This window comes from Aptenodytes forsteri, unplaced genomic scaffold, assembly GCF_000699145.1.
Source record: "Aptenodytes forsteri isolate BGI_AS27 unplaced genomic scaffold, ASM69914v1 Scaffold184, whole genome shotgun sequence".
Lineage (NCBI taxonomy): Eukaryota > Metazoa > Chordata > Aves > Sphenisciformes > Spheniscidae > Aptenodytes > Aptenodytes forsteri.
This window is the reverse complement of record NW_008796078.1, coordinates 3,046,893-3,063,078: the sequence shown is the minus strand read 5'-3', so window position 1 is coordinate 3,063,078 and position 16,186 is coordinate 3,046,893. Positions and strand designations below refer to the sequence as shown.

Below are 16,186 nucleotides of genomic sequence, written 5' to 3'. Positions count from 1 at the left end.
TGGATGCCCCATCCCTGGAAACATTCCAGGTCAGGTTGGACGGGGCTCTGAGCAACCTGATCTAGTTGAAGATGTCCCTGCCCATGGCAGGGGGGTTGGACTAGATGACTTTTAAAGGTCCCTTCCAACCCAAACTATTCTGTGATTTTATGAACTGAAACAAATATTTTACTGGGTTTATACGGTAATTTGCAGGCTTGGGTTAACAGTCGGATGCTTATGCCCAGGTTTTTGCTAGAACAGCTTACCAATTAAAGTTCAGCCTTTGCTTGGGAAGGCCTGGAATTGGATTGCTTAAGTATCAATCAGTACTGGTACATGCCAAGAGAACTATTAAAGCAAGTTACCACAGGTTTTATTCAAAGTAATTCTGACTTACTATTTTTGATCATTGACTTCCAGGGAAAACATTCATAATATAAGAGCAATTGGGAAATGATTAAAGAAAACTTACAATTATTCCATTCCCCTTTCCCTGCCTTTATTTGGAACATAGAAGTATAAGGTACTGTAAAACTGAGTAGTACTGGAAAACCATCATGCTTTTCATATGCCAAAGTTGAATATCCAGAGATGTGATGATAAATGCAAAAAAAAAGTTGAAGACATGTATTACCCTTTCTATACTTGAAATACTTTTCTAATGGAAATTGGTAAAAAGTTTCCCAGGCTAGGATATCCCCGTGGTTTCTCGTGCTTCCCTATGAAGCAGAGGTTATCTAGCACAGCTGATAGCAGGTATAGTAAACAGAGCGTTTTGATGGCCCTACTTCATTCCCAGATTATGGAAAACATTTTTATGAAGAGTGAAATTCCTTTAGGTTTTGGGGTTATTTCCTTCCTGTGACTTCTTCCTTCTTGTTGTTGCTCATTTCTTTAAAAAAAATTTTTATTCACAGCTCTGATGGGTCTTAATAAATTAACATCAAACTACATTTGTGGTGAGGTGCATTTCAAAAATTGCCTATGGTGATTTAAGTTCTTCGGTAACCATACAATGTTTTTTTTTTTTTTTTTTTTTTTTTTTTTTAATTTTGAATGTTCGTTTAGCTTACGGTGCAATTGGTTATGCCTTTCCATATTGTAAAAAGCATCCAAATGGACATATTTCCTCCTTCAGACTGCCATGAATTTCATGAATGTATGTGTGTGTGGTTTTTCATTGTTTTATTTTTTTCCCCCCCTATTTCTAGATTATTCATTATCATGGTGTAGTGAAGTCCATGTTAGGCCTTGGTCAGTTATCTACTGTAATTACTCAGGTCAATGGAGTGCTTGCAAACAGGTACTATAAGCATCTAATACAATGTTTATTTGAGTAATATGAAGCTTTTGTGTTACATCTATGTCTCAGTAGCCATTTTTGCGCATTATCAAGCATTTGAGGCTTACCAAGCATATCCAATTAGCAATGTGAAGATAGAAAACTTTAAGTGCTTGTCTATAAATTAATTTCAGGGCTACCCAAAATGTTAGTACTTCTTGTCTGCACTGTGTACAGTGTTGATATGTGCTTTAATTTGTTAAATAGAATCTTTCATTCATTGACTTGCATGTTACTTGTTACATAGCTATTCTGTAGCCTAATGAGATAAATGGATTGGAAGATGGTAATTTTTAAAATGTGCCATAGAAGTTAAATACACTACTTGGAAATTGAATTTGTGGTATCCTGTTGTACAGCTATTATTTTTTATCAATGCATATCCTTTGGTTTTTCTGAATTTTATTAGAAGCAAGCTTACCTTGCTTCTTTTCAAGTAAGAGAAGTTTTATATAAAGAATATTTGCTAATATAATGTAGAACTAACATACTGAGGGTGGGGGGAGGAAAAAAAAATTGAGTTCAGCACAAGCTTTTATTGCCTTTGTTTTCTTTTAATAGGTCTGAATGGATTTCTGAATTGAACACTTACAGAGTGGAAGCAGCCTGGAAGCTGTCACGATGGGATCTACTGGAAAATTATTTGGCTTCAGGTAAGTTATCATGATATCAAAATACGAACACTTCCTTGCATTTCTGAAAAAAGTGTATGTTTTAGTCTAATCATCTTGAATCAAGGGGCAGCTATTGTAATTTTTTAGTCTTGTAAATGTATTTGATTGCAAACTGTATAGTCTTTGAGTAGAAATTTCAAGCAAGTGTAAGGCCAAATTTCTTCTGGGTTTGTTTAGGGGAGTGGATTGTGGGGTGGAATTATACGGTATTTCTAAAATTCAATTAATTAGTTCCGAGAAAAATTTATTTTTCCAGTAGTATGTTAAGACAAATTAGCATGTTCAGATTAAGCTGCTTAAAGAAACAGAGTTTGAGAGGCTTTTTTTTCCTCCCCAAAGATGTGAAGTCCACTACTTGGAGCGTCAGACTAGGACATTTATTATTATCAGCCAAGAAGAAAAATGAAGCAGCTTTTTATGAAACACTCAAGGTTGTTCGAGCAGAACAGATTGTACCACTTTCAGCGGCGAGCTTTGAAAGAGGATCCTATCAGCGAGGATACGAACACATTATCAGGTTTCTGATTTTCATTTCACTATTTTCAAATCCAGAAATCACATAATCAAGTATGCAGCAGCAAGAATTTTCCATTTCCGCAATAAATGGTACTGTTGTGCATTTTCTGTCACCTCTCTTTTTTTTTTTTTTTTTTAAATACTCACCCAACTGGAAACCTTTTCCCAGTTAATTGGGAATTTATATTTATCCCCCATGAAAAATATTCACAATAAAACTGTTGGGTATAGTCTTTCAAAATCAGCAAGCAAGTTTATGTAAACATCAGGTAATAAAAATCAACAATTTAATTCCATGCCTAAAGTAGTGCATATAGGCCAGTAACTCCATTAACTTAACTCCATTAACTTAAGAGCATTGCTTTTCATCTGTGTGGTGGCCTAAAAGCACTCCCTTCTTTGTAGTAAAAGTTGAAACCCCATCCCTTTCAGTAGTTTTACTTTTTCTTTTCTAACAACTTTTGAAGTTGGCTGGAGTAGACTAACAAGTGAGTAGCCTTTTTGAATGAAAAAGGCTTAATACTTCCCCTGCACTGTAAATGCATCCTTATGGCAAGATATTGCATAAAACTAGACAGTTGAAGTATATATTTCTTAATTACTTCTTAATTCTATTTTGTGTTGGTAATTTTTTCAGTGTTGTTTTATTTAGGAAATGGAGTTTGAGTGTTGAGAAAGAAGTGTTTCAAAATAGTTAGTAGCCCAGATCAATGGCTAAATCTTAGATTTAGCCGTTGATCTGGGCTACTTGGAGGCCTTCAGTCGCTGTTTCTCTGTCAGGTATACCCACTACACTTAGACTCTGCCAATGAGAACTTAAGCTTTTACAAGCTCTCAGCTTTGCAGCTTTACAGTGACAGCTAATAATAACGGCATTTTTAAATAAATGGACTAACTCTGTTGTAAAGGAGGTGTTTAAGTAACAGTATATTGCCTCTAAAATAGTATTTGATTAAAATACCAGACTTTTTGAAGAATTATTGCTAGAAGTAATGCATAGAAATACTCTTTCTAAAGATTGACTTCCTCTCCAAGTGATCTTCATTGTCTCTGTGTTCAGCAGTTTGGCAAAGGAATAGTGAGAAAATAACTAATCAGTTTACAAATCCTTGATTTTATGTGTTTGGTTTTGCTGCATTTTTGCTTTTAAAAGAAGTCCTACTATTTGAAATTACTTACATGGCCAGCTTTTAGAAAGAAAATGGCAAAAGGTGTGTAAAACTTGCATATATCTCAAACAGGAACCAATTTTCAACAATTTTTTTTCCTTTATTTTGCTAACACAGATTGCATATGCTGTGTGAGTTAGAACATAGTATTGGACCAATGTTTCAGCAACCAGATGGTGACCACGGTAGAGATTCCCTGAATTGGTGTGCTCGTATTGAAATGACCCAAAACTCTTACAGAGCAAAAGAACCCATTTTAGCACTGAGAAGGGCTTTGCTTAGTCTCAGTAAAAGGTAAGAACATGACTATTTCTTGTCTGTGTTGTATTCTCAGTAATATTCTGGTTTTACATATGCGTGTTAGAAGAGAGAAGATAAAACTCTGTGGAAATTTATACTGTAGACAAAAGCAGTCCTCTCCAATATTATGTACCTTCGAAATAGAAGGGAAAAGTGGTGTCTATAGGAAAGATAAGGGAGAAACAGGGGGAAAGAGTACTTGTTTCCAGACCTAAATGGAAAAAAGGTGAAACAGATGTATTACAAATAATTTTAAATGATTGTTATGTAGTATAAAGTTTATTAAGAAATTTTGTTTGTGTTTCAACACATTGTGGTACTTACTTCAGATTGTAAAGCAGCATTCATGACTGAAATTTTTCATTTTCTGCAAAAATATCTCTGCAGCCAGGATTACAGTGAGCTTGTTGGACAGTGTTGGCTCCAGAGTGCTAGAGTTGCGAGAAAAGCTGGTCATCACCAGACTGCATATAATGCTCTTCTGAATGCTGGGGAATCTACACTCTCAGAACTTTATATAGAAAGAGCAAAGTGGCTCTGGTCCAAGGTAAAGAAAATAAAAATGGAATTTACTTTCTTACATGCAAGAAAATAATCTTTAGGTTTTTCAAGAAAAAAAGGCACACAATCAGTGTACGTAAAACAAAATACGTCAGCTGGGACTATCAACACATTCTGATTGCAGTTGAGCCATGGGAAGTTTTTACCTCCAGCTGCTAGTCGGCCCTTTTCTGTATCCATTGATTTTTCTGGCAGCTATGTATAAAACTGGTGGATTACCTGCCTCTGTCAAAGCAGCCCTGGCAAATTTAAATTATCTTAATAGTAGACCTTTCCTTAATTTGTATCCTTTTAACTAATAGAGGTAGGCAGCAAACATGGGAGCAGTTATTGTGGTAAACCTAAAGGCACAACAATGCTGAGTTAACAAGGGTATATAAGAAGCATTTGAAGTCAGTAATATTCAGTTGCCACAGCCAGAATGATCTAGAACACACTCCGGGACATAGCTTTGCCTTAATAACAACTGTGAGATGGAAGTTTTGCATCTCTCTTATTCAAAGTATATAAAATGTTTTCCTCTTTCACTTAGGGTGAAGTTCATCAAGCACTCATTGTTCTCCAGAAGGGGGTTGAGTTATGTTTCCCTGAAAATAAAGCACCGTGTAATACCAAAAATCAGCTCATCCATGGTCGGGCAATGCTGCTAGTGGGCAGATTTATGGAAGAAACTGCTAACTTTGAAAGCAATGCAGTTATGAAAAAGTATAAGGTAATCTGATATACTAGTGTTAACAAGACAGTAGTTTTGAATAATAATAATAATAATAATAGTAATAAATATATCCCTTAAGTAAGCTATCATTATGCTCCTGATGATGTCAACCAAGGATAGCATCAATGGGATTAAATGGTGTATCAATGTGTAGGAGGGAAGTAGTTCTTCTCGTAAAGATTTAACTATCTGAATTAGCTTTAATATAACACGTCAATACAGGGAAGTCTACAGTTCCCAACAGTGGGAGCTAAGAATACCTAATAGAAGTCTTTTAAAATAAAAAACAAATTACAGGAGGATGGCTTTTTTCTTACGCAAGCACAAATTAAAATTCCTCACTAAAACGTGGGCTACTCTAAAGAGACAGTGAGATAACTTGATGACACATTGTGCTACTCTTCAATGTTACTTCTCTCTCTGGTAGCGACTTATAATTGTGCTTTAAATATGCTTCCAATCTCTGAAGAACCAGGAAAAGAGGCAAATGGCATGTTTTTCTTCAACAACACAGCACTACACTGCTTCATCTTGCTATGCCAGTGAAATACTGTTTTGGCATTGATTAATACTGCCTACTAAACCAGTAGTGGATGCAGATCTTTATGGTTCCTTAAAAGTAGTATGTTTCCTATCCAAGTTTTGGCATTTGATACTGTTAATACTTACTGCTGTCTTACTAATTAAAATACTTCTGTAACAGTCATTTAGAGAAAAATCTAATGGATGTATCAAATCAAATGAAGATTGGAATAATGGACACTAATGAAATTTTGATGGATTATATTAAAATACTAATGCTTAGAATTCTCTACTGCCTAAATATTGGCACTGGAAACAAAACAGTGTTATTAGAGAATGAATGTGCCACTTGCTAAGTTATTTCTTTTCTAAGTCACAATTTTTTGTTTTTCTTTTAAACATCATGCTTTTAGAAGGAAAACAGAAATGTGAAAATCATCCTGCTGTTTCACTTTTCAAAAACCTAAAAGAAACCCAATATTGAGTTTATCAGGATCAGGAACTTGATTATAATATTTTGAATGAAACTATAATCTTTCCTAGTTGAGGAATCGTATATCATCCTGTCTTAAATTATCTTGCTGTCTCCAAATCCAAAAGGTATTTTAAGAACAGACTTCTGGTTTGTACAGGCATTTATCTTGGGGCGAAATAACAATTTGGAGTTACAAAGTTACAATTAATACTTTTTTGCATGTACTTTGCACAAACGTAACTAATACAAGATTCTTGTTTCTTGAGAATTTTTTTTTTTTTAATTTTAAATTTAGCATCCTCTCAAAAGTAATTATCTCTTTTTGATTTTGTTGCAGGATGTTACGATTTTCTTGCCAGAATGGGAAGATGGACATTTTTATCTTGCTAAATATTATGATAAATTAATGCCAATGGTAACTGACAACAAGATGGAAAAACAAGGAGATCTGATTAGATACATAGTTCATCATTTTGGGAGGTTAGACCCTAGGGAAACTTTGCTTAGTTTCTATAGAAGGATGACTATTATACTGAAAAAAACATTTTATAGGAGTATGTTGTCTTTCAACAATTCAAATTTTTATGCAGTATTGTAAAACAAAATACTGCATGCTTCCTTTTGTTTTCATAACTAATTAATTTTACTTCTGCCTTCTGACTAAGCAATTGTTGTCTGCCTTGTGTAAGACAGTTAATCATCTGCAGTTTTGATTAATAAAAACAAAACCTTTGTATATTAGTAAGCTTTTAGTTGTTGCAGACGCATTAAAATGCTGAACATAAATTTCTACAGTCCAGAATGGAATGTGAAACAATTAAGGATGTAAAGTTTGTAATGCTTCTAATATATATCATTAACATGCTGTGATTTAAACATGTAATCACAGGTCTCTACAGTATGGAAACCAATTCATCTATCAGTCAATGCCAAGAATGCTGTCTTTATGGCTGGACTTTGGAGCAAAAGCATATGAATGTGATAAAGGTAGAACATTTTTTCCCAGTACATACTTCCTGTGTCATACTTTTGAATATATAATTGAAAGAGCAGTGAAGTATATTTACAGTTCTTTGTTTAGACTTATTGCCTGAGATTATATGGAAACAAGAAAGTACTATTTTTCTTTTAAATTGCAGGAGAGTATTAATAATTTTAATTAAACCCTCCAGAACTTTTTAAAAATATATAATGAGATAGCATTGTTCTTCAGGTAACTTAAGTTGATAAACAGATTTAGGGAAAATCCTTGCATGTCACCTGTCACCTCTTCTAAGTTGCCTCATGAGTAATGAGTAGCGGTTTTGTATACACTTGCTACAGTAAAGCGTGAGGCTGTGGGCCTTTTTTCCAATTTGTCTTGGTTCCAGTTGTTGAAGGAATTTTACGGAACTTTAAATGGGGGGAAGAAAAAAATCCTGCGGGCAGCATCGAGGCATGTGAAACTACTACCATAGATGCATTTTTGGGTGGGAGATGTTTGTACAAATGGAAATTGCAAACGTCACCTGCAGGTCTGGAGTGAAGCAGATAGTACTGGCTCCTTCATCTTGACCTGGTTCTATACGCTTAGGTCAACTGAATTTGGCTGCAGGCACATCAGATGCTGCTTTCTCCATTGGTGATGTGCTACTCGTGCTGCGTCCTCCGGTGCAGCGGTGGAGATAGCAGCAGATGTGCTAATTTCATCCCTTGTAAAGACTTTCTTCATTTCCCCTCCACTAAAGAACATTAGAATCCTTTTACCGGGGAAATACATGGAGTGTTTTTGGTTTTGCTCTACGCCATTGCATCACTTTAGAGGAGTAAGAGATGTTTTATTTTAAGAGTGTAAGGAGAGCTTTTCTGCTGTTGTCTGTTCCATGTTCCTGTTGTCTGTGCTTGTTTATTTCCCATTATTCTGGTTAGTTAAATAGCATATGTATTAAGTCATTGTATGCTATGTTGAAAAGAACTTTACAGTAGGAGCTTTTACTTTTCCTTGAGTTTTTTTGGCTTATGAAAATTACCAACAAAATATGTTTTTGATTTAAATGACTTTACATTTCTGATGGGAGAAAAAAGGAACATAATCTTGTCCTCTTGTGTTTTTCAGCTAGTCGTTCAGAACGTGTTCAAATGAAAAATGATTTAGCTAAAATAAACAAGGTGATTACAGAGCACACGAATCACCTGGCACCTTACCAGTTTCTGACAGCTTTTTCTCAGTTAATCTCCCGAATCTGCCATTCTCATGATGAAGTCTTCGCAGTTCTGATGGTGATTGTTGCTAAAGTGTTTTTAGCCTATCCACAGCAAGCAATGTGGATGATGACTGCTGTGTCCAAGGTACCTTGATAAATATAGCTACACCTTTATTAAGTTTGTAAAACTGTTTTCATCAGAGAGAAATGTGAATATAACCTATTTTACTTTAAGATGATAAGAAGGAATTGAGAGTTTCAGTTGCTGTGATACAGTGTTGTGGAACAGGGTATCAATGCTATCGCTGCAAAAGATTTTATTGCAGTCTAAAGTTCAGGTATTACAGTTTAAGTGTTCCAAATTAGAATGCTAACATGCATCGTGACTTGTATGATGTACTAGGAAAGGAAATTGAATAACAAATAGCTGATGAATTGGGTAGTTACAGACAATAGATTTTGTTGGTTTTAGTAATTGTAATAGTACTTCCAGTTTTAGAATCAAATAATTAACTCTGTGCCTTGATTAAAATGAGAGAGATACACTACTTAGTCCTTATACTTACCTGGTAGTAAGGTCATTCCAAAGCAAATTGGAAAGCATGGTGCATACTATTTCTTTAAGGCTGGTGAAATAACATTCAGGATACACTGGCATATTCTTGAATATTGGCCTTTATGTTGTGGGACTCCCAAGAATGGTTTCAGAAAGTAATCACCCACCCACCCACACCCCCAACAACCGTACAGCTTTAGTACTTGTTCAGTTGGAGAACATCCTTCTCCAGCTATTAAATACAACAAGCAATAAGTAGAGAAAATAATATATTAATTACTGTGGGGTTTTCTTTTTTTTTAGGATTCTTTAATTGATTTGACTGTTGTTTAATAAATTTTAACTTTCCTCTTTTTTCAGTCCTCTTACCCTACGCGTGTCAATAGATGTAAGGAAATTCTAAACAAAGCTATTCACATGAAGGAATCTTTAGGAAAATTTATTGGAGATGCAACACGCCTTACAGATAAGCTATTAGAACTGTGCAACAAACCGGTACTTACAAAAATAAACAGATTAATGCATGTAGGATTATTATTCAAGATTATTCAAAAACGTTATATAAAAGCTTCTGATAGCTTTCATTAGCCAATTCATTACATTACTGCAATTTAACAGAAACTACATTAACTTGCAAAAGACTTTTTTTTTTTTACTTCATAAAAATATTCAAAAAAGTAGAAAATAGCTCTAAATTGAGCACATTGCAAAATATTTCAGTACATAATAGTACATTTCACAGTGCATGGGCTTTACATTGTTTTGTGCTTTCATGTATGATTCTTGCCCAGTAACTTTCATGGAGTTTTACTATAAAAATAGACTGGTTGTGTTTTCATGAACAAATGAACTTGATAATAAAGGTAAAACTAAATAAATTCTTTCATTATTCTGTATTTACATTCAGAGTGAAAAATACATGTGCCATAAAGGCCAGATATATTTACTTTCGACCACTCCCATTTCCTTTTAAATGTAATTTGCTATTTTTCTTACTACCATAAGCATTTATTATTCTATTCATTAGTTAATGTGAAATAGCAGTAATATTTTCAGTGTTTATTGTTAACTTTGGAACAACTTTTTTTTTTTTCCTTCAAGGTTGATGGAAACAGCTCAACATTAAGCATGAATATTCATTTCAAAACACTCAAGAGATTAGTAGAAGAGCACACGTTTAGTGAAATTCTCATTCCCTTACAATCTGTAATGATACCAACTCTTCCTTCAATTCCTGGTACACATGCTAACCATGACCCTTTTCCTGGATGCTGGGCCTACATTGCAGGCTTTGATGATACGGTAAGCCTCTGGCTGGCACCTCATTTTAAACTTCCTGTTAAACAAATGTAGCTGCAAATACATCTTAGTTCCCTAGAAATGGAGGAGTTGAGTAGGAAACTTCATAATTACTTTCGTGAAAACCGAGTGGCTTCTGTCATAACAGCCTGAGACAGATATGGCCTCTTGGTACTTAGATAAAGTTTTGGCCTGAGGTTAATAGGATGTGGCTCCATGGAAGTGCTAACGTGATCGGTTGCAGTGGTTTATTACAGTTAGACACTTTATTTTGTATGATATGATACAGATGTTAATAAAGAACTTAATTTTTTCTTTAGGTGGAAATTCTTGCCTCACTTCAAAAGCCAAAAAAGATCACCTTAAAAGGTTCAGATGGGAAATCTTACATTATGATGTGTAAGCCAAAAGATGATCTAAGAAAAGACTGTCGGCTCATGGAATTCAACTCCCTTATTAATAAGGTTTGATGAGTTAGACAATCAGGTGCATTACACTTACTGACCAGAACAAAATGCTGAACTATCTAACAAAAAAACAACTTACCTTGAGATAAAGCTTACTGGAAGAAAAGTAAACTGTTGCAAAATATCTTGTTTCAGTGGAAATCAATAGCAATTGATAATGTATAACTTCTTACGGACTTGTGAAAACAGTAACATTTTGCCAAAATAATTGCTTATTCCAGCAAAAACATATAGGAAAGGTTATTTACAGTAAATAAATAACTGCAAACTTTCTGCTGTCATGCTTCATATTTCTTATTCAGTATTTTCTACTATTTTTAATGAGAAATAGGTAAATTCATCTTTTCATACTGAAAGTGTTGCCATACTTCTTATTTTAATTATATTTTGCTTCTCAGCAATATGCTTAAGGTTAAGGTACTGTGTTTTCCATGAGGTTAAAGCAAATGATAGCATCTCTGAAACACTAAAACATTTATTTCAAATACTGCTTTTAAGGGATTTAAGCCACGTACAAGTTATGCAGTTTGACTATTTTATAGCAAAATTCTCTTTTTTAATTTACTTTGGAACAGATGATGTTGCCATACTTCTTATTTTAATTATATTTTGCTTCTCAGCAATATGCTTAAGGTTAAGGTACTGTGTTTTCCATGAGGTTAAAGCAAATGATAGCATCTCTGAAACACTAAAACATTTATTTCAAATACTGCTTTTAAGGGATTTAAGCCACGTACAAGTTATGCAGTTTGACTATTTTATAGCAAAATTCTCTTTTTTAATTTACTTTGGAGAACAGATGGACCCTTTGCTTGCATTTGACCTACTGCAGACAGTGAAGCTTAGAATTTTAAATTCTACATCATGTGATTGGAAAATAGATATAGATAGAATGGTTAATGTTATTGATACATTTTGATCCTATCTGTTAATCTCATTTTTCTTTTGTGAATAGTGCTTAAGAAAAGATGCGGAGTCACGTAGGCGAGAACTCCATATTCGAACCTACGCAGTTATTCCATTAAACGATGAATGTGGCATAATTGAATGGGTGAACAATACTGCTGGTTTAAGAAATATCCTGATAAAACTTTATAAGGAGAAAGGTAAAGAAATATATTAGACTATAGTGATTTTTTTTTTTTTAAAGGGCTTGTATCTTTATTCGTAAATGAGACAAACAGCAAGGATCAGACTAAATTCTAGGAAGATGCAGTCACGTGTATTTTTAACTATCTGCAATATATTATTATTCATATGTGTGGTAGACTTTTGCTCTTAAATGGAAGGGAATTGGTACTTGCAATAAACAAGTTCCTTACAAGAACTGATAACACAATCATCTTAATACATTCTTTTCTACAATGATGTAAATCATTTCAGCCGCAGTGCCAGCAGCATGGGAATGTATGTGCATCACTGAATAATAGAAAAGACTGGACTTTTTCTTCAGATTTGATCTGTTGTTTTTCATTTCTGTTACATTTGTGTGAGATAATTAAGATAATCTATAATTGAGTCAAGGTTGAGGGTACAGCAACTTTCCAGGGAAAAGATCAGATTTCTTTTGAATTTCTTGTTAACAAAGCAACTTTCTGGTCAGTGCAGTAAAATTTTGGGGGAAGATTTCACACATTATCTGGCTGTATGCAGACATCTGGGAGTTTGGAACTCCAAACATCTCAGCTGAATATAATGAATGGCTTTGTGAGGGTGGGGTTTTTTGTGTATGTGTTTTCCCCCCACTCCACCCCATGGCAATCGGTAAAACTCTGGTGGCTTGTTTGCCAGGTCTTCTCTTTCAGTTAACATTATGATTTTTTAATTTACTTTCCAGTACCCCACCACCACCATGTTCTATGGGTTATTTTCCATTTGCTTATTTATTTCAACTTTATGGAGATGTTTATCTTCTCTAAAATACCATATTATAGTACCTATAAGGCTTTATATTTGGGGATTTCTTTTGCCTAATTGAGAAGGTCTATCACAGGTATCTATATGACTGGAAAAGAATTGCGTCAGCATATGCTTCCAAAGTCAGCACCTTTGTCTGAAAAGCTGAAAATGTTCAAAGAAGTCCTTCTGCCTCGTCATCCTCCTCTCTTTCATGAATGGTTTCTTAGAACATTTCCTGATCCTACTTCATGGTGAGTGACTGGGACTGGGCTAGCTCAGGAATATCTACTTTGTGTATTTCACTAAACATTAATGATACTACTGAATAAAGACAGATAACCCAAGGCAGTGACATAGACATATCTGACTCTTATTTCTGCAGGTACAATAGTAGGTCAGCCTATTGTCGTTCTGTTGCAGTTATGTCAATGGTAGGTTACATACTTGGCCTAGGAGACCGTCATGGTGAAAACATCCTGTTTGATTCGTTGACTGGTGAATGTGTGCATGTGGATTTCAACTGCCTTTTCAATAAGGTGAGAAATGCCACTTGCTGAACTTGCTCTTTATTTTATAAATTACTACTTGTTCTGGTTTTTTCCACTTTTTTTACTTTAACATATCTGTTGTGTTATCTCTCTCACTTTGTTTCTTATTTATACCAAACAAACAGTCTGGGATATGTAAAGAGTATGTGATTGTTCTGTATACTGTATTAATGAAAGCCAGCTTTTTGATTTAGCCAGTATCAGATGAGCTGATGTGGATACACTGAAATAGCCCAAATTGTAGAGTGTTTGTATTTTGTGACTCTCCTCTCTCCACTACCACCCTCCAAACAAAGCTGTAATTACTACATTCAGAATTCTGCTGCTGTGAAGAGTTTCTTTGTTTTTTCTCACATAAATTCAGCACAAAAATTCCAATGGTTCTGTAAAAATAAACAGCAGAAATTGTGGCCAGAGTGGGATTTGGAGTTTTGGTGTTTCTGTTGAAAGATGCTTTTGGTGTGGAATACGTGCCCTTTTTAATTCAGATAAGTGAGGCAGAGGTACTGTTAGTTTAGTTCTCCTGCTTTCTTTTTAGTAAGCCTAAATTGTCCTACATAACCCTTAATTAAAAAAATGTTTTTAAGCTAACTTGCATATTATAAAAGAAAAGTTAGCATTTTGCATGAAACTACAGAGCAGCAATATATATTTAGTACAAAATTTTATACCCTGTATTAGTGTAATAGAACAGGGAAAAAGAGGTTGTTTGGACATTGGTGTCCTTTATTCACTGTAATTTCCCTTTAACAGCTGAGAAGAACTGTGATCTGAGCAAACATCTCTTGTCAGCTGGGAAACTGCCACTGACATTGATGGTGAAAAAAACTAAAAATGATGCAAATGTTACCCTTTACTTTAATAATGCTTAAAATGCTTAGGGCGTACTCTTTTTTTTTTTTTTTTTTTTCTTTTTTCTTTATCAATGTAAAGGGAGAAACTTTTGAAGTTCCGGAAATCGTTCCTTTTCGTCTCACTCACAACATGGTTAATGGAATGGGTCCAATGGGAACAGAAGGTCTCTTCCGAAGAGCTTGTGAAGTCACAATGAGGCTTATGCGTGATCAAAGGGAGCCTCTAATGAGGTACGGCAACTGGTTTTGCTACAAACTCTGAAAAAGCTGTCTGTAGTCTAAACATCTGAAACAGTAGCTGCTGCAGTTTCAGCATGTGCCTGTCATGCAGCTCGATCTTGCTATGACATGCATTGAAATATAAAACAATATAAATATTCAGCGCTAACTTTAGACTCCTGTCAGTGTTCTTGTTTTGAAAATTAAATGTATTATATGTATCTTATCCTTTTATTTTTAATTTATTTAGTGTCTTAAAGACTTTTCTCCATGATCCTCTTGTGGAATGGAGTAAACCTGTTAAAGGGAATACAAAAGCACAGGTGAACGAAACTGGAGAAGTTGTCAACGAAAAGGTTAGTTGAAAACAAGCATAGCATAAGGTATTCAAATGTCAAATGTCCATTATGGTTGCAAGTTACATATTTTCTAATTGAAACCTTAACTTTCTTGTTTTTTCTTTCATTTAAAAATTCCTGTGGTTGTTTCTTCTTGATTGTCTCTGTGTTCATAGTTTTTATCTGTAAAGAGACTATTTTTATTGATAGAAAATGTAATTTATCTACTAAAGAACCAAACAAAATAGAGCCTGTGATTCTCTTATTAGTGTTACTAAATCAAGGACAACATCAACAGAAGCAATAGGATAGGTGAGGCTCCTGCTTCCCCTCACTCTGACTGTTGCACAGTCCTCCAGACTTACAGTGATGGTAACATTTGGAGTCCTTTCCATGCATATTTTTGCGCTTTTAATGAGTGGATGTTTATTATTGAATAAATACATGCCTTGTTACATGTCAAGGAATACTTGGTTAAAATTAGGATTTCCTACGTAGTTTCTTTTGTAGCTGCTGGTAAATACTATATTGTTCATCCAAAATAGAGCTTGCACAACCTATAATATTTATTCTAGTTCCCCTTTGCAAAAATTCTGCTTTGTCTCCTTTTTGCTTTGAAAGGAATATTGAGTGAAAATAAGTATGTGTAAGAGCAGAGAAAACTTAGGGAGCACTGATAAATACAGCAACTAAGATAAGGACAAACTACAGCACTGAAGCTATATTACAACAAAGAACTTAACTGGGCTATTTGAGCACAGAAAATCTCCTGGTCTTCAAATAATTACTAACCAGGCTGTGTCTGCGTAACCTTTCCTTTAGTTACAGGACCACCCACATAGTTGTATATGGTTAACTGTTTTTTTCTGGATAGGTGCCAATGTTACGCTTGAGCTTTAAAAGAAAATGTGTGAGTATAATTGGTATGACCTAGCTATTCTAGCGGGCCTCAGAACAGCTCATTTTAATAACAGGTTGTGATGAGCAACTCAGACTTCTTCATTTTCATAATTTTGGCCTAAATTTTCCAGACTAGGTATCTTCTTTAATTTTACCCAGAACTCCAAGAAAAAGGCTGGGGAAATTTTGCATTTATTTGAAAGTAACTGTATGAAATAAAGCATTCTAACATTTTCAAATACATTTGCATAGCTTCTTCAGTCTTCTCTGGTAAATTTTATTGGTAAAAATGTAAGGCAAAAGTCATAACTTGACCAATAGTCTATCCATTTTAAAGAATGATTTTTAAAAGTGGGTATCCTTTATTTTCTAGGTAACTGGTGTAGACATCTGGGGTTTGTATTAAATTAGTATACAGATTTCAAGCACTTATTTTAAGAAGTGGAAGTTCATGGATAGTAGCAATATTCATTTTTTTTTCCTTTGTTTCCAGGCCAAAACCCATGTCCTTGATATAGATCAACGGCTGCAAGGTGTCATTAAGACTAGAAACAGAATAAAAGGATTACCCTTATCTATTGAAGGGCATGTTCATTACCTTATTCAAGAAGCAAGTGATGACAACCTGCTCTGCCAGATGTATATGGGCTGGGCTCCATATATGTGA

The 16,186-nt window shown here is 34.6% G+C and overlaps 1 protein-coding gene across 1 annotated transcript in view; it reads left to right on the top strand.

The window, feature by feature from the left end:
* ATR (ATR serine/threonine kinase) overlaps window positions 1-16,186 on the top strand; it is a 48,238-nt gene extending 32,052 nt beyond the window's left edge. The window contains 18 exon segments of the mRNA XM_009286709.1: window positions 1,194-1,285; window positions 1,886-1,977; window positions 2,338-2,515; window positions 3,801-3,977; window positions 4,371-4,530; window positions 5,077-5,256; window positions 6,594-6,736; window positions 7,146-7,243; window positions 8,352-8,584; window positions 9,356-9,490; window positions 10,097-10,297; window positions 10,615-10,758; window positions 11,717-11,867; window positions 12,755-12,911; window positions 13,043-13,196; window positions 14,142-14,293; window positions 14,532-14,637; window positions 16,013-16,186. Of these exon segments, the coding sequence (XP_009284984.1) occupies window positions 1,194-1,285; window positions 1,886-1,977; window positions 2,338-2,515; window positions 3,801-3,977; window positions 4,371-4,530; window positions 5,077-5,256; window positions 6,594-6,736; window positions 7,146-7,243; window positions 8,352-8,584; window positions 9,356-9,490; window positions 10,097-10,297; window positions 10,615-10,758; window positions 11,717-11,867; window positions 12,755-12,911; window positions 13,043-13,196; window positions 14,142-14,293; window positions 14,532-14,637; window positions 16,013-16,186 (2,727 nt within the window).